The sequence below is a fragment of the Nothobranchius furzeri genome, chromosome 1, assembly GCF_043380555.1.
Source record: "Nothobranchius furzeri strain GRZ-AD chromosome 1, NfurGRZ-RIMD1, whole genome shotgun sequence".
Lineage (NCBI taxonomy): Eukaryota > Metazoa > Chordata > Actinopteri > Cyprinodontiformes > Nothobranchiidae > Nothobranchius > Nothobranchius furzeri.
Window position 1 is genome coordinate 50032194 of NC_091741.1, and position 18775 is coordinate 50050968.

At 46.2% G+C, this 18775-nt stretch overlaps 2 protein-coding genes across 8 annotated transcripts in view; both read right to left on the reverse strand.

Annotated features, from left to right (window-relative positions):
* The window catches only part of grm8a (glutamate receptor, metabotropic 8a), a 409634-nt gene extending 402417 nt beyond the window's left edge, over positions 1-7217 (reverse strand). For 2 of the 5 annotated variants that reach the window (XM_070549006.1, XM_070549010.1), the window contains exons 1-2: positions 6326-7217; positions 1137-1897 (exon numbers count right to left, since the gene is read on the reverse strand). In XM_070549006.1, the coding sequence (XP_070405107.1) occupies positions 1137-1673 (537 nt within the window). In that variant the 5' untranslated portion in view covers positions 1674-1897; positions 6326-7217. Of the gene's footprint in view, positions 1-1136; positions 1898-2050; positions 2210-5754; positions 6270-6325 lie in introns of those variants that run through there. The other 3 variants (XM_070549009.1, XM_070549008.1, XM_070549007.1) reach the window with 3 other exon arrangements.
* A 1839-nt stretch (positions 7218-9056) lies between these two features.
* Positions 9057-18775, reverse strand: part of znf800b (zinc finger protein 800b) — a 61388-nt gene continuing 51669 nt past the window's right edge. For all 3 annotated transcript variants that reach the window (XM_015958070.3, XM_015958062.3, XM_054739651.2), the window contains exons 4-12: positions 18120-18215; positions 16242-16385; positions 13526-13697; positions 13253-13433; positions 12999-13161; positions 12543-12907; positions 11280-12467; positions 11077-11185; positions 9057-10784 (exon numbers count right to left, since the gene is read on the reverse strand). In XM_015958070.3, the coding sequence (XP_015813556.3) occupies positions 11084-11185; positions 11280-12467; positions 12543-12907; positions 12999-13161; positions 13253-13433; positions 13526-13697; positions 16242-16385; positions 18120-18215 (2411 nt within the window). In that variant the 3' untranslated portion in view covers positions 9057-10784; positions 11077-11083. The remainder of the gene's footprint in view (positions 10785-11076; positions 11186-11279; positions 12468-12542; positions 12908-12998; positions 13162-13252; positions 13434-13525; positions 13698-16241; positions 16386-18119; positions 18216-18775) is intronic.

The window sequence follows — 18775 nt, forward strand, 5'->3', positions numbered from 1 at the left end:
CATGTTTAGTTGTTGTTGTTGTTGTTTAATATGCAAATCTCCCATTCAAAACTGGTTGTTAACATGAGCGCTCGGCAACACACACACACTCGCACACAAACGCTCCCACATAAGAACAGCATATGGATTTTTTTTTGGGAGTGAAAACAATGTGTGGTCTCACACACACACACACACACACACACACACACACTGAAAAAGTGTGGGATAGATGTGAAATGCCACAGGCGTCATTACTGGACTCATATTTCATAATCATACAGGAATCCATCATCTCTCTGTAACTAATGACGACAACAGAAACACTCTCAGTAACACACACACACACACACACCTGAGCAGGAACGGCTGGATTCATGAGCCTCAGGAAGGACACACACATGAATAAAATAAGACTTTATGAGCACTGATGAGGATGCTCAATTAGGCTCACACGTGTGCTAGAAAACACACAGACACAAAGCAGCATCCTCGAGGTGCACACACACACACACACACACACACTCAGATGTACACACTAACAATCAAAGGCCGCAGGAAATGAAGTGGCTGTTGACAGATCTTCAGCTGTAATTGATACCCCTGCTTGGCAGCCATTTTTATTTCGCTCTACTACAAGCTAGTGATGATCTAAACTGTGCACACACACACACACACACACTTTCTTACAAGCATCCCTTGACACATCGACACATCTGGTCCTCGCACACATCTGAGCGGAAGATAGAAATCACACTTTGGGTTTTGGAAACGGCAAACGTGCAGGCTATCTCCACCTCCAACCAATGAAGAAGGAGGTGTCACTGCTGCAGAAAGCGATAAGGTTTTAAATGGCGGTCGTCACTGAACTTTATCTTTGCCAGTGCCTTTGGGTGAAGGGGCTGGAAGTGCAACTTTTGGCTATCCTTCAGCACGGAGACGTGATATCCACACTGCAGGTCCGGATGTTCAAATTCTACATTTGTGGTCAAATGTGGTGTGTTTTTACTGATTGTTCACATTATGATGTAAATGTCACGACCGTGCAACCTGCGAGCGCCGCACGCAGCAGACTGCTTTGTGTTCGGACCGTTTTGCCTGCACCTGGTGTGAAAGTATCCAAGGACAACAAGTAGGTAGCAAAAGTGGAATCTTACCTTAAACAGGCGGAGGATGTTGGCCACCATGATGGACACGGAGCTGGACGAAGCTCCGATCACACCAACGATTTTATCAGGTTTAGTGAAGATCGGGGGGTCTCCGTTAGCGCAGCGAACATCTGAGCCGTCCCGTTCTATCAAGGCCTGGACGAACGTCAGGGACTGCTCCAAAGCGTACGTGTCCCTGGAGCAGGTATCCAAGATCCGGGCCCCCAGGGTGATGTTGGGAAGCAGTTCGGGGTCCTTGTTGATCAGGTCGATGGCGAACATCATGGCCTCCAAGCGATGGATGCCCTTCTCCTTTTTAAGCTCCCCACATGGCGTGCCGCGGTCGCCACGAGTGTGAACAGGAAATAATCCTCCGAGTATGATGTCACCATCGAGCCGGATAGAGTGAGCGTATTCCGGAGCTGCCTGGGGGTCCGTGGGGACTCGCTGGGGGGAGGTGACAGGAAGGAACCAGGTGTAAGAGGTGGCCAGGAGCAGGAAGATGGTGGAGGAAGGGCAGGAAGCTGGGCTCCACTGAGCTTCCATGATCACAGAAGACAAAGTTGATTTTTGAAAGTTCGATAAAGCTGGACCTCCCTACTGGTCAACGAGGAGGGGGTAAAGAACCCCAGACGTGGAGTTATCCGAGCCCCATGAGCAAATCGTGTTCCAGGGAAGAAAACGCATAAACCAGAGGGATGCAGCAGGTAAAGCAGCTTTCTGGCTATGAGGTAGAGCGCCTAATCCACAAGTCACATCTTCTGCTGATCCTGTTGGGGAGAAACAGAAACGACACGTTTTAGGAGACGGACATCAAGCTGCTGCAGAGCTAAATCCCAGATAGGCACTTGTTCAATGGCACGCTCAAACACTTGAAGGGGTGAATATGAATAATTCTCTTCCCCGTTTCAGTTTGTAATCACCTCCACACACTCATCTCCTGGCAGATCCAGAGAAACAGCTGTCAGAATGACAGCAGAGGACCTCGTGGCGAGCTCCTCGGGCTAGTCGCTCCACTACCTGCTGCAGTGTCAGTGAAGGAGAAGAGGAGAGGGGTGAGGGAAGGAGGGAGGAAGGGAGAGCTGGGGGAGACACGGGAAAAAAAAACATGGGAGAGAAACAGAGACAGCAGTGGAAAGAGTGTGTGTTTCTGCTGCAGGTTAAATGAGCCCAACACACACACACACACACACAGGTAGACTTAGGTGGTATTTCCTGACATTAGCACCATTAAATGTTGATACGCCATGTTCACTTGCACCCACTGCAGGAAGGGTCCACCTCCACCGCTGCCAGGTGTAATGCCACGCTCTGCACGCTGAACCGCACGGTAAGCAGCCATATTGTTGAGCGTTGCAACCAGTTAGCTTGGGCCGCCTCCGAAAATTGGTTATGACAAACTGGTGGATTCCTACATGGTTGGACTGCTAATGCGCTTTCATTAGCCGAGGCCCCTGGGAACTTATTTTCTCATTTGCCTCCCCTGATCTCAAATCCTCGATTTTTATTTTGTGCACGCAGCCTGTGCGAGGAGGCAATTTGTGTAAATTTGGCACCCTAAATAAATATTTAAAGAGGGGATAATTAATCCTCAGCTTGACAACCAGATTTAGAGGGAAAACCCATTAGAAGCCAAGATAAATTGCATATAAATATCAGAAACTTATGAGTTGTTTAAGTTTATTTATCTCCTTTTAATTGTACTTTTTTCACCAATTGACCCAAACATACCAACTCTCCACTCAGATATCCAACATTAAGTAAAAATATAAAAACCCCTCTTGACTTTTTGGATTAAACTGAAGCCGAGCTGCTTCCTCTGAATTCACGTACCAGCACTAATATGTTGTTTAATCTAGACCAAACACAAAGTGTCGGTGGTGGGTTTTATGGGAAGGCGGTTGGAGGCGGGCTGTTGGCTGACGGGGGCTGTTAAGTTTTGTTACACCCAAGAGGTTGGACGACATTTCACAGCATGGATTAAGCAAACAAAACAGCATTTAACGCCGAGCGTTCTGCAGCTGTTGGGTTTCATTTTGTTGCTCCTCTGCAGAAACGGGCTCGTCTGTTCCCTTCAGTTCCTGACTTTAAACGACGGCTGACTCAACAAGCTGTTGTGACCAACTGGATCCTCTCTGATGGGAAACACCCCCCTGAGTATCAACCGACAGCAGGGTTTCTGTCATCGAATGGTAACGGCGGTATATGACGCCAGTGCAAAGAGCCCAAAGTATGACTCCTCTGAACTCTGGAGGTGAACATCCAACAGGGTGTTTGAGGTTTGTTGGAACAAACCGATCCCAGCAGGTCGTAACCCCCTTCCCAAAGAACCAACAGCGTCCGAGCACCAAGCACCACAGCAAACATGCAAAGATCCCATTGATTGTTTGGTTGAGAAAGCAGAACACAATAAAATGAAGGAACTTTGTGACAAACCAGATGCTAGGCAGGAAAACTAACCAAAACAGGAAGAAAAGGTCATTTTCTTTTAGATTTTCCATCATTTTTAAACAATAACAAGAAGTAAGAATGCTTATACCACAACTTAAAAACAAAGTTCACTCATTTTTCCATTTGCTGTGGTCTCTAGTATGAATGATGGCCTCGGGGGGAGCTCTGGCACTCCTGTTTCAGGAAGCAGAGGTTAGACAGAGCAGAGGTCAGCTGAACATGGCAGGAGTCTTATTTCCTGATGTTTGAACATCTCGCCTCTGCTTGGCTAACAGCAACACAACTCTGACTCTGTTTGCTCTGCAACGTTGATCTTTTGTCTCCACAAATAACACAAGCCTGAAGGAGTTGCTAATGCTAACGGTTAGCTTCTCCTATCCGAGAAGGTCTCTGTTATTTCCTGGACGCTGAACCAACAACGGCCTTCCCCGTTGCGAACCAAAATTTTCAGAGTGACGTAGATCTGACTGTCCTTTCTTAATCAGAGCATTTCTCTGTCTATTTTCTATCGGTGGCTATAGCAGGAAACGGGTCAAAGATCATTTTCACGTTTAGCCTGCGTGTAAAACTCAGAAATATATTTCATATTTCAGAAATAAGAAGTAAAAGTGAACTTGGTCTTCAACCATTCTTATAAAAAACCATCTGAGCTGACCAAGATGAAAGTTGATCAGTCTGATGAATATGTGATCTCCTGATCCTGTCTCTTGAAACCAAACCACCACGGATCACTCCTGGCACGGGTCCCTCTTCATATCTGAGCCTTGCCTGCATCACCCTGCAGGAGATCCTCTAATCTTTAACTGCTTCTGTTCCTGCTGGATCAGTTCCCAAAGTCATTTTCACACAAAAAAAATCCTTTTTTTATCCAGACTGCAAAGAATGATGCAGGAAGTCCTTGAAACGTTCCTAAATCTGGCTCAAAGTTGCTCCAAACCAAGCATGTTCTGGGCTCCGGCTCCACCATCACAGCGTGAAATACACTCTCAATGAACTTAATTTGATTGTGTCCCAATTAATTCATTAGTTTCTCTTCACTCTAAATGGAATCAGGTCAAAGCCACTCGTACAGCTCCCATTATGATTTAAGCCCCTGATTTATATAGGTTAGCCCCCTCTGATCCATCTGAAAACACTTAATTCTACTGGCTGCATCGTCACCTTTTCCCTGGAAAAGCAACTAAAATGCAAGTTTTCCCCAACAAGACTAAAAACCCAGACATCGAGATGAATAATAACATCCAACAAAAGCACTCACTCAATCCAAACCTCTGCTTTTGTTGCATTTTATGTTTGTTTTGCAGGAATTTGCAGAAGCCGGATGTAAACCTGACCTCGTCGTCTTAGTTTCTGGTTCTCCTGCAAGTTTTTGATCCTAATCCAAAAGAATGAATGGATTATAAGAGGAGAGATCCCCTGCTGTAATGGGTCAAATATGAAGAAGATTGAACCCTAAAACGCTGCAGCTGGCCGTTGAGGTTACATCCCTCCAGCTGCTTCACTTTAATCATTTTCTCCTTTAATAAATTTCCATTTTGCCTCCTTCCTCGCTGCTGTATCACATCACCTTCTGCATGCAGGCTCCGTCTGTCGGGGGAAGCACTTCTCCTTTCACAAAGTGATAGCTTTTCTGCTGCCCTGTCCTCTCCCTCATCACTCCCTCCTCCTCCCCCTGCATCTGGTCCAGGAGTTGTGGTCAACCTTTCCTTCAGATCTCTTTGCTTTTATCTCATAAGCCAAAAAGACACTCTGCACACATTTCATTCACCCTCACATGGAGATTATTTCACAATTCACATGCAAGAAAAAGAAAAAAAACTGTTTTCCTCCAATTTGGGTCTATTTAAACCATTTCCCCCACACAATTAAATGCATCTTCCTTCACCAAGAGGAGCTACACGCCTCTGATGGGTGAAGTCGTGCGTCTGGAGATAAAAACGCAGCCCGCGGTTCAAAAATGAGTGTGAGTGAGATCAAAGTCTAGGCGTGTGCGCTGATTATGCAGCCCCACAGCTTCGTTCCGTGGGGTTCTGATTGCACCCTAATTAAGAAGGTGGTTTTAGGGAGGGAGAGCAAATGTCACTCTCATTATTCTGCTGTCCCCAGCATGTCAACCACACACTTAATCTGCGAGTGGGATTATTTGTCCAGATGTGAAGTCATTTGGGGTACTCACCAACTGGAGGAATGCAAGGAGCCACAAAATAAAATCACCCAGAAAAGAGAGAGGTGACAGGGGAAATGTAGAGAGCCCAGAAATGGAACAATTTAAATCTCTTCAACAATGTAGATGAGAGGAAGCTCCTGCGTCTCCACCGTCTGCGCCTTAGGTAACTTCCTTGCGGAGCTCAGCAGTTTCACACCTCAGGAAAATAAATAAATAAATAAAAACCACAAAAAGCAGTCCTCCTGAGGAAAGATCCCCCCAAACCACAGATTGGTTTGAAGACATCCAAGACGAAAACAAAAAGGCGCTGGGGAGAGAGGTGGGGACAGCGAGGGATGCTTCAGTATAAAAAGTGATCCGTCGTGACCAGCAGGGACGCGTTTACGCGCAAAATCCAACTATTAACTCCGCACTTGTTTAAGGAGACAATAGAGGGAGGCTGTCTGCGCTGAGGATGACCAAGAATGAGTCTCACAGAGGAGGGGGAGGGGGGAGGAAAGCAAAAAGGGTGAGTGAGGGAGAGGGGGAGCACAGGAATTTCTCATGCACGATGCTGATCAATAATGTTAGTAAAACCCACCTGATTCTCCTCCATATCCTCTCAGCCACTTTGCGCATAAGGCCCCCCCTCCCCGCTCTTCTCATTCAAGTCCGCTCCGCGGACGCGCGCGTGCACGCCTCGATCCCCATCCGCTCCTTTCGGGCTTCTCCGTGCACGACTCCGCCGCTGACTGGGGGAGCCGCTCTACGTGAAGGATAGCTCCGCGCGCTCCAAATCATCGCCTAATTGCGCCACCGTCCTCCCGCCGGGTCCGCCCACTCCATCAAGTTTATTACTGATCAATCGGATCGATTCTCCTCCCTGTTGTGTTGTTGTTTCCGCAACAGAAGGCTTTGGTTGTATGAACACATTAGGAAGTCATCAGGAGTAGGCTCGCGCGGGCGTTGCGCCACACTCTTAATTGGCCGAACTTCAATCCATTTTCACCAGCCCTCGTAGGGAGCGGGGCGCCGCGGCGCTTTGCGTGAATGGAATTAAAGAAATGAAGCGCGTCCCATCTGCTGTGTAATAACAATTTGATAAGATGTGTGGAGTCAGGAACCAGACAATCCAAACAGACACGGGTGCCCTCCTCTATGACAGCGATGAAAGATGTGCGCAACACGTCCAATTTGTGGATTTGCCGCCGCAGCTGAGGGTGCGGAGGCGCGGTGCCGTGCTGCCATCTGGTGGCCAGAAGGCGTAACTGCAGTATGGATACCTGTTCTTTTAAAGGGAAACACAGGAGATCTTATTTAGCAAAAATGATCGAATTAAACTTACAAATAAAGCCTTCACCTCTCATACTTTAATACTAAACACTAATACAATGTTTAATATCTGAATCCAATAAAACATCAACCTTTGTTGAGGATCTGGGACCCAACATTCTCATGGTGGTTTTATTGTTAAATGATCCATCTAATATCCACCTCCCCAGTATCACTCCTCCGTCATGAAATGTGATGGAAGATGGACCAAAGATCCAGACAATGACACTGAAAAAACAATAACCTCACACTTGAACTGAACATAGGGAGGACCGTGGGATCTAACAGTGAACTGAAGAGACAAGGGCAAGTAATGGAACGAGGAGCAGCTGGTCTGATTAACAAATGGACAGGTGTGGAAGGTGCTGAATGACTAGAGGGCTGAAGGGGAAGAAACAGGGATATAGATAATACCAGAAGCCAGAGAAAAGATCTGAAATGACAAGGAAGCAACAGAATCAGATGTTTGAACCACCTCAGATGACTCAAGAGCAGCTGCTTTAATACAAGCTCCCCCTGGATGACTGCTCCCCTCAGATAATCTCTAAAACTGAGTCCAGTTTAAGGAAGCTCATGTCGTTTGGCTACTTCTCTGAGACAAGGAACTCTCATCTAAAATGGAAGAATGCAGAGTAGCATTTTTTAACTCTCTAATAAACTAGTTTGCTTGCCGAACCCTTAATGCTCCCTCCACGGGGTTTTTATACTTCCTGGTCACAATGCAATGTTAACAAAAGGTAAGGTTTAAGTTATTGACTTTTGTATTTAAATCACTCAACGACCTGGCACCTCCCTATCTCTGACCTGCTCACTCCATATGTACCACGCGCATGTTGAGGTCGGCTGACCTTTTGCTACTGTGCACGCGGATGCGATACAAATCGCAGGGTGAACGAGCATTTGTGCATGCTGCCCCAAAGCTGTGGAGCTCGTTGCCCATTGGGAGTTCGGCAGGCTCCATCACTGGCAGTTTTTAAATCTCATTTAAAGACCCACTTTTACAATTTGGCTTTTAGACAGTTACTCGTTTTAGTATTTTATTGTGTCATTGTTTTAATGTGTTCTTAGTATTCATGTTTTATCTGCTTTTGACTGGTATTTTCTGTTTTAGTTCCTTAGAATGGTCGCGTTTTGTTTTAGCCTGTGCAGCCCTTTGGGCAGCTCCCATGCTGTGTTTTAAACGTGCTATATAAATAAACTACGGTATGGTATGGCAAAAACAGTTACCTAATTTTGGCTCCCCCAATCTCAGCCTTGAAGGCTGAAGATTTTAAACTCCTGGAGATTACTGTTGCTCCGCCCCTTTTTCCATTCCCCACATGGGCTTGTGAACTGCTTGGATCAGTTCGCCAGGAACTCGTATCACATCTTAAGAGGAGACACTGTCTAAACTGGGAGAAAAGTCACGGGCTCACTTAGTGATGTAAAACGCATGAACTCAACATTTCAGACCCCCACGCACCCCCCCCCCCCCCTTCCATGCTTCTACGCTCTCCTCCTCCCCTGAACCCTCCTTCCAACTCCATGACAGCGGAGGTTGAAGTCCACACTGACCTAGCTGCGAACTCCCTCGGCTGCATCCCCGCACCCTCCCACATGTTCGATTATGTTGTGACTGTCTGAATATGCACATTTATGTTGATGTTTCTCCTGCAAGCCAACTCTGTCCTCCACTGGGAGCAAGGTAGGGGTTCCTGTTTTTCTCCCATTCTTTCTTCATTCTTCCCAGCTTCACAGTTCAGGTGGCTCGGGCATCTGGTTAGGATGCCTCCTAAAGCCAGAGAACGCCTTAAGATTCCCCCGGAGGAGCTGGCCCAAGTGTCTGGAGAGAGGGAAGCCTGGGCCTCCCTGCTTAGGCTGCTGCCCCCGTGACCAGATCCAGATAAGCAGAAGAAGATGGCTGGATGGACAAATACAACTCCTAGACAAGATTAGAAACAGGAACAGGATATCTGAACGTATCCCATCAGCATTTTGGAATAAAAAAAAAGCTCAGCATAGATTAATTAGTACATGTTTATTTATGAAGTTTGAACATTCTGGTCACATCTGAAAGGTTTTTCTACTTCAGACGTTCTCTAGAGAACAAGATTAATAACATATCACAACTTCTGATGAAACAAATGTCAAGATTAAAAAAAAATCTAAAATAAGTTTAGACACATTTGAACAAAAACACTTTCTCCTTCAAATGGAATAAGATTCAGAGAGAGAAAACAAAACAACTCATAACGAAACACAAGCTTGCTTCAGGGTTCAACAGTGACGGGTCAGAACTAGGTGGGCATGTTTGAAGCGTATGGTCAACCAATACAAGTAAATAACTTTTATAACTAGTATTTATACCATCCCACGCAGGATGAATCCATATATACACATCCAACTTTGTTGCACAAGCAGTTTCTGCTACAAAAATAGTTTGGTCTGCCTTTTTCTCTGATTTTGTTCCATTTCATGGCTTTCTGTTTGAAAATTAAGACATACCTACATTTGGTCGCTCCTCCTCTCCCAACTCAGTGTTTCTAAGACTACATTTAGGGGCCGTTTCCAAACACCCCCTGGCTGGACTACATGAAAGCATATCTTATAAGGAAATGACGCAGAATTCCATCAAAATTCTTATCAGTAGAGAAAAGTTTAAAAAGTTTGTTTAAATATGTTCCAGTGTTTATTTCATCTATATATATATATATAATTTATTGAAGTAAAGCGTTGAGTGTAAACGTTTTGTTTTCACCTCAACAGTGGATGTGTTTTATTTCCAACCCTTCACACCGGCTGCTCAGGCACCAAGGATGTGTTGCTGTGATGCTAGGAGGTGAAAGATGAAGGTGGTTGGTTTCTAAAAGCTAGGGCAGCATGGCTGTGAACTGTTAACTCCTCCTAATCATCTCCATTCACTAAAACCTGTTTACTATCATTTAATAATAGAATCTGTTTTGTTTGGAAGGAAACTCCTCTGAATGGTTTTCGTACAGCATCACAGATTCATTTTTTATAAATAGAGGTGGAGCAGGACACACAAAACATCAATAACATGTAAAACAGTCCCAGGAGAAAAGATGGAGGGTATCGTTAAGTGTGAGAGGACAGCATGTTGGGTTTACAAAAAGAAACTTTGGCTTTTGCCCTGGACCTCCAGACCTACAGCAGGCATCACAGAGTTGGTTTAGCCCGACCGGGGAACATTTCATTTAGAAAATAAGGTATTTTCATTTCTGAGGTGAAGTCTTCTGAATTGAAATACAATCAAAAATAATCTGGTGAAATAATTTGAGAAAGGAATGTGGAAGGAGGGAAAAGGTGATGACACGTTTCAGGGAACTGGTCGTATTAAAAATAAAACCTCTGATTTAAATGTGTGACGGTAGAAATCCTAATGAGCTGATGCTGCTAAAGGAGGACAGAAACAAGCATTATTCTTTATTTTCTAATTTATATGTTTTGCGTGGAGCTGCTAATGAAACCAGGGTGCCAGAAGCAAAGCAGTAAAACCAGCTGCTGCAGCCTGGCTGGTTTCCTGATGAAGCAACGCAACAACGCTTTTGGTTCCTAAGCAAGAGGGGAAGAATTCCAGCCTTCCATAACGCTCCTTTTGTTTTCCTTCATGTTTCCGTGTGTGTGTGTGTGTGTGTGTGTGTGTGTGTGCGTGCGTGCGTGTGTGTAAGAGTTCTCCAGTTTTGATTTGTTTGTCGCTCGTTTTCCTTCATTTGTGGCAGTTTGTGAATCTGGAGAAAAAACAAAGAGACAACGATGAAAATCTTAGATGTAAAAACGGTAAGAAATCAGATCAATTAATTATTGAAACTTTAATAAAAATGGAAATTTCTGATGAGTAACGTGAAAAATAAGGAGGTTTAGGGGCACAGCTGGTGAACATGTCAATAGTAAACAAAGCAACAGGACAGATGTTCACCACACCTGATCTCATGCTGGTGGATTCAGAGCGCGCAGCTACGGTCGGGGGGGAGAATCCAGCTCAAGTGAAACAGGAAGAGAAGTAAACAGGTGTGTTCTAACCTGGGATTCACCAGATCAGGGACTTGGAGCGGGTGCTGACTCCTTTCCTCCTGCTGGCTGCTGCTGTGGCTGCATTCCGATGGCTCCGCTTGTGAGACTCCAGATACAGCTGAAGAGTTTGTTATTAAAAAGCAGTTTTCACTTAAAAAATATCTAAAAACCAAATAAAGACAAGTATTTCTGCGAGCGGCATAAACTCTTACCTTCTTGGCGAAGGCCCGCCCACACTGGTCACACGCGTGGAGGGAGAAGTTCTTCGTCACACGGACTTCGGTTGACGACGTGCCGGTACTGTTGTCTGATTGGACGTCGTGCCTGCGGGTGTGTGGGGTCAGGATGCTGGACGGGGTGGTGGAGGAGGAGGAGTTGCGGGTGTGTGAGTGCTTCTCACTGCGGCGGGTCAGCGGGGGGCTGACAGGGCGGGGCTGGTGAGCCGTCGTATGTTGTCTCTCCTGCTTGCGAGTGATGGGGGGAGACGGGGCGAAGCCTGGAGACGAGAGCTCCTGCTGTTTCCGAGTGACGGGGGCAGGAGGAGGAGCAGACGAGGAGGAGGAGGATGAGGACGAGGACGAGGAAGAGGCTGAGGAGGAGGTTGGGGCAGATATGGAGCACTCCTGTTTGCGGGTGACAGGAGGAGATGGAGGGGGGGACGAGGAGGAGGAGGAGTGACGTCCGTTCGTCACCTCCTTGACGCTGCTGCTCGTCCTCTTGTTGGTGCTGTTGAGGACCACCTCGGCCAGCCTCTTCACCGCCCTGCTCTCCAGTTTGGGCATGATCTTTGCCAGGTATGCAGAAGACTTCTTGTGGACCACGGTCACGTGACGCAGCACGTCCCGTTTGCGGCGGGACTCGTAGCGACAGAGGGGACAGCGGTAGAACTTGATGAAGATGTCGTTGCCGTCTGTGTGCAGCTCGATGTGTTTGGTTAAGTTCTGACGGGAGCTGAACTGGCGTTTGCAGAGCTTACAGAACAGCTGCTTGAAGTCGAAGCCCACTGACAGTTTGGTCATTTTGGCGGCCATGTTGCCACTGCACACGCTGCCACCACGGGAGGAGGATGAAGACAAGGGTGGTGCTACCTTTGGGCTGGATGGAGCTTCCTCCTCCTTCACCTTGGTGGGATTGTTAGAAACTCCTTTGGTGGTCTCGCTGCTGTCGGCGGGAGACGGCGCAGGGCTGCTGTCAACGTCCTCATTGTCCTCTTCATCTGAGGGCTCCACTGCTTCCTCCTTCACTTTGATGTTGTTGCTAAGGGCCGGTGCAGTGGTGCTGGTACTGCTGCTGGTGGTGGTGGTGGTTACCATGGTAGCAGGGGGGGGCGTGGCAGCAGACTTGTTCCCTTTGATGCTGTAAATCTTGTGAACTATACGCATGTGTCTCTTCAGCATGAGCTAAAAGACACACAGACAGTCATCAAGAACAAAAAAGAGCGACCTAAAGCTGCTGATGGGTTCCATAAAACTCACCTGGGAGCTGTAGTTCCTCTTGCAGAGCGTGCAGCGACACGAGGTCGAGTTGGTCTGTGGAGAGGCTGGAGGCTGACTCGGGGCTTTTCCTTGGCTTTGGGTGGGCGTGTTCGCCTTCGGGGTCACGGGCGCAGACTTCGTGCTCTGGCTACGTGTTGGAGAGGAGTTGTTGCTCTTCCTGGGGGGCGTGGCTTCCAGCGAGAAAGGCTGGCCGGGCCGCGAGGCAATGCTGGGAGTGATGGTGTCCCTCCGCAGGCCGCGGTGCACCTCATCAAAATGGCGGCGTACGTTGGCTTTGGTGGCGAAGGTTTTGAGGCACACGGGGCAGGATTTCCCAGTCGGTGTGCTGAGAGTCCGCGGCCGACCTCAAACACCATCAGAAATTGTTACTAATGATAAAGTTCTTTGACAAGTGAAAATAAGTACCAGAAGTATCTTATTTAGTATAAAACACACCTTTGACCATGGAGAGCAGGCTTGTGGGAACGGTGCGTGTCTCTGTGAACTTTCTGAGCTCCTCCAGCTTCGTCTGATGCATTTTGCGGCAGTGGCGCCGGATGCTGCGGCGAGAGTTAAAGTCTTGACCGCAAAGACAACAGGAGATGGTCACATCCTCCACCTGAGTGGGATGAGAGTCAGAAAACAGATTTACTCACCATCAGAAACAAGACAAAGAACCATTCCTGGGTCTGTAGTGTTTGGTCTCCTACCCCGCTGTTAGACTCCTCGTCTTCAGGCTGCGGCTGCTCCTCTTTAGCCTCCTCTTCGGCATCCCACCTCTTCTGGCCATGGTTGTGTCCTGGACTCTCTGAACCACTCGGCTGGTTGACCTGAGTGTTTTCTACACTCTCCGTAGCTTCTCCTTCCCAGGCTACCGGACTCTCCCTGGCACTTTGTCACCAACATGGGGAAAGACTAACCAGTTTATCTCTATGTTGTGTTTATAGGAATGTAAACCAGTAACATACTGGTTTGCTGCTGACCTGGTGTTGTGTGAGGGATATTGGGCCAGCTCTTCTTCTGTGGTGAGATACTGGAACACCGCCTTGTTGGTGGTCTGAATAGGCTCTAGTCGGACCACGTAGTCAGGTCTGGGATAAATGGCCTCCAGTAAATCTTTCATGGCGACACTCTGTCGGTCATCCCCCGGAGGACCTGTTAGAGAACATTAGCACATTTAATATGGTTTTTGTCCGTTTCAACACTAGGAACATAACTCGTTTCAGGCTTTGGATAATAATGAAGTAAAAAGCACCGTGTAGAGTAAAGCTAATAGTTCAGATAGTTTTTGCATTCTTCTTTAAGAATTTATAAAACGTTTTCTTCCTTTGGACAACAAGCTGTTGTACTATGACAAACTACAGAAAAGTGACTTTGCTGTCTGTTTATTTTTGTTATGAAGAGTTGGAGATGGATTCAGGCGCTCCTCGTGTCCTTGATGAAGTCGGTACGATACGGAACACAGCTTTACATGGACAAGCACCATCTGACATTGGTGATCTTCTCACCCCCAGCAGGTCCCTGAGGTCCAGTGACCAAAGCCGGTTGTGCAGCACCAGGCTAAAGACCAAAGGTGACGGGTCATCTGCTGCTGTGGCCCCCAGACTCTGGAACTCTCTCCCTCTGAGCCTGAGATCAGTGGACTCAGTGGTCTCCTTTAAAAAGCAGCTGAAGACTCACTTGTTCAGGCTTTGTTGTGACCTTCATCGCCACCCTCTCCTTATTCTGTTCTTTCTACCTATTCTGCCTTTCCTAAGACCCACTGATTACCCCATTCTTCCTCTTTTTTTTTAAGTTTTTGTTCTTGTGAAGAGCCTCGTGATATTTATCTTGAGGTGTTTTCTAAAAAAAACGTTTTCATTCTTTCTAAATGGTATTAGCAAACACAAACAGAATGGAACATTCCACCCGGCTTTCGCTTCACTTCCTGTTCAGCTGCTCCTAGCTGAGAACGTGCCATTGGTTTGACGGATGGATCATGAGAACGGGACACGGTGATCGGAGAAGGTTTTTCCAGGATTGTATGTTTCAAAGTCCATTAAGGTTTGAATTTTTGGCAAAACATTAAATTTAATGGTTGCCATCGGCATGTAAACAGAATTTCAAGCAATGCTCCAGAAAGCATTCTCATGCTGCACCTGCAGGTCACAGATTTGAGTTTGGCCACACGGCTGCAGGTCAACCTAATAAAATAAAAAGTGAACAGCCAGTTCCCATGCAGCAACAGCTGTCCTGCTAAAATGTCTTTGACCCACGCGGAACCCCAACCTGCCTACCTGGAGCAGCTGATTGTACACAGGCTTCAGACAACAGCGGAAAAATCTAAGCAGACAACTTAAAGAGCAAGTCACCCCCAAATCAACTTTTTTTTCTGATAAACTATATAAATGTGTGTCTAATCATGCTGCAGACACGTGTAGTCAATAGTTTTGTACTTTAGTGCATTTTAGTTCAAATTGTAATTTTCTGCCTAAAACTGTCAGCTTTGTGCCGTTGTCAGGTAAAAACTCTGCACTGCATTAGAATCTAAATCTGCCATCGCTATTGGCTAAGAGGTATGCTATGATGTAAACTGGTCCTTATGATGTCACAATGCCGTTGTGAGCCTGTGTGTGTGTATTTGTTAGTGGCTCTGCCCTCTCGGTCTGCCAGGCAACAGCTTTTGTTGCATTTTTCAAACATGAAGAGGGAGTGAAGTAAGTTTCTTGTAGGGGGTGACTTGCTCTTTAATCTCATAGGAGCCAGTCACCCCCTCTCTGTGTTACAGAACAACAGGGTAACATCAAAAAGATGGAATGCTGTTAGAATGTGTGTGCGTGCGTGCGTGCGTGTGTGTGTGTGTGTGTGACTTCGTGTCATGGGTGACAGAAATAAGTTTAGCATCTTGTAAATTTGGTTTGCCACCGTAAATGTCTACGATGATCTTTTTATTACGTAGACCGACAGGAAGGAGTTCTGGAATCCTCTGTCCAAACGGCGGTCTTTGTTGCAGAGATGAACATTAGAATGGATCACACCCAACAGCACGTTGTAGTGGAAATGATGACCGCGATTAAGTCATTTATGAACAAACGACTCATTAGACCGGCAGCTGTAAACTGGTCAGAAGCTACTTCATTGTGAAGAGGACAACATCGTTACGATCTAATGGAGATAAGATTATGATAGAAACGGGTTTTACGGCAGTAATTGTTGGGATTGATTTCTCTTCCAGGAGGAGAGGATGGATGGATGGATAACAGAGACTCTGATGGGCTTCGCCGTATCCTGGAGTGGGTGTGTGTGTGCGTGTGTAAAGGCGAGAGAAAATGATGAGAGAATAATAAGTAGGAGACAGATGGTGTAGAAGCGGACGACGGACGCTTGCAGTGACAGAATAAGAAAGTAAAACTCGACAGAGTCCAAGGAGACGATGAAGGCAGCAAGTGAATGTGTAGATTTCAGAGTTCTTTGAGCCAAAGTGGAAGTCAAGTTTGATCCCAGTCTTGTTTGGGGAGTCACAGTTGGCCCATGCGATCCTTTCAAGTGTTTGCTTTGAACATTTTCTGCCTTGGCCTGCAGCTCTTATTTATCACCCCCTTCTTCTTCCTGAGATTTGGACATCTGTGCTTTTTGATGTTCTGTGTGCTTTTGTCCTTTGATTTTAGGACAAAAGCTAGAATTAGAAATGTGTACGCATGAGCATCCCGAGTCACTAACCATCAGAATCAGGCAGCCGTGATAAGCAGTAGTACTCCTTGTGAGTGATGAGGTTGGGGAGGCCTCTGAACAGGCTGCGACACACTTTACACTCAAAGATGGTGTCCACTTCTCTCAGCAGCATGTGCCTCAGCTGGCTGGTGCCTGCCAAACAAAATAAACAGCTAGATTAGGTCTTCCAGCATCCTGCCCTGCCTCCACAGCTCATTCTCAGCATCCAGGAGTAGTTCCACAACCACAAACACGCTCCCTCTAAAGGTCAATTCAGAATTATTTAGCAGACAAAGCTAATGCATAGGCAAAACAAGAGAAATCTTTGAGAATAAGAACGATCAGCTGTTCTAGGTCACGTCACTACACTTTAAATGATTTGTAATTCCTACCAGCACTTGTGGAAATGTTTATCGCACAAATCTAAAATAAATATTCACATCAACAGCAGTGGATAAACACATGGGACCGACCAGAGTATCTGGCAGCAGACCCAGACAACTGGACTGTTTCTGGGTCATGTAGAGGTGGGATGTTGTGCTAATTTATTACCATAGAGGCTTGTTCAGATTTTACTATTTTTATTATTGCAGCAACTAGAACAAGCTGGTATCTCCAAGTTCAGTTACTGACGTGGAAACGGTAGTTGGTCGATCACATATACACGAGGGTCCACGCTTGTTGGGGTTTAGTGTGTTTTTGGCTTGACTGACGAGAGTGAAAATAAGTAGATCCATTTAAAATCCATCCGTTTTCCCCTAAATTCATTTATCTCAGTTTTTACACTTCGGAACGCCATATTTTATTGTCTTAAAGTATTTGTTTAGAAAAATAAAAGCTGAAAAATCAGAGATTTGTTTGTATTTCATGAGGCTCTAATGAAGACTTAGTAGAGACTGGGTCTCTAATGAATAGAATAGAATAGAATAGAATGCCTTTATTGTCACTATACAGGTGTAAAGTGAGATACAGAGCATCTCCTACTCAGTGTAAAAAACATACTGGGGGGGGGGGGGGGTACAGTTCTGCAGCGCTATGTACATATGGACAGTAATGTTATGTATATACAATTATTGCACATGGAATTTGATATAAATAGATAATGGTGGTCAATGGAGGAAGTGGGAAGTGGGGGGCTGTGTTATCGGTGCATGTGTGAGTTCAGGGTGGTTATTGCTTTGGGGAAGAAACTGTTTTTGAGTCTGAGGGTTTTTGTATGAATGCACCTGTAGCGCTTCCCTGAGGGAAGCAGTCTGAACATGTTGAAGCCAGGGTGGGAGCTGTCCTTGATGATGTTTGCTGCCCTACTGAGGCAGCGGGAGGAATAAATGTCCATCATGGAGGGGAGATGCTAATGCTACATGTTTCCACGCCCATCCATCAACCATAACCTTGCATGACTGCAGCTTCATTCATAATTTATTCTAGCAAAGCTTCTCAAACACATAACGGGTCTGCCGTCTTTCCACTTTTCTAATGATGCATAATAATTATCTGTATAAGCTTCTTTTGCTTTTCCTGAACTAGAGGCTGATCTCGGCTTGCTCGGTTCAAGCAGGTAGCGAATGAGGACCTGGGGAATCCTCGCAACATAACTGACCTCATCTCGTTTCAGAACAGATGGCAAAACCATGCTTTAAAAGCACGCAGATAATCAGGAGAATGAAGGAATAGATGGGAAGAAGGACCAATTAAATCGTAAATAATTAAGATGGGCTTTGGTTTATAGAGACGGAATCCAAGCCTCCAGTAATAAATCAAGCAACAGTCCATGGCCTCCCAACGGTGTGTATGAACCACAGCACAACAAAAACAGGAAACACGTTCAAAAGAAAAACATGAGGCTGAGAAAGGAGGCAGTAAATAAAATCAGAGAGGGACGCAAACCTGATCGGAAGCATTCAATTATCTGCTGAATCCCGGACTTGGAGGTCTGTAGAGGCTGCTGGAGCAGAGGAGGATCACCAGGCTCAGCACACAAACCTACAGGGGGGGAGAGAGGCAGCGCTCTGTCAAAGTCAGCTCCTAATTACATCAGAGTGGGAACGTCTCGGAGAAACACAGCCTCACATGGAGAGTCTGGACAGCTGCTACGAAGCCAGGCAAACACATACACACACACACACACACACACACCAATCATAACATCAGTGTTTCAGCAGCAGAAAACTACAAAGACAAAATGACAACAATCTTTCCAAAGGTCATCTCTCAGCGGGGTTTGTCTCAAGGGGAACTGACAGAAAACACACAGCGAGCCAGAGAGTCACGCTGGAGAGGATTTTGTCCTCTGAGGTCAGCGCTGGTCAGAAACAACAGCCTGACTCAGAACACACTTAATGACTCACGTTACTAAATGTTTTGCTTTTTTTGCAAGAAGAGGAAGGGTTTGGATCACTGACCAGCTTCTGAGCACCAGATTCACACCACTATAGAAAAACCAAATTCATTAGATCATAAAGTACTCGTCAGTCAGTTGCACCCAATGTAATGAAACTGTGGAGGTGTGTGGTACCATGGGGAACAGAGGAACACGTGTCCCT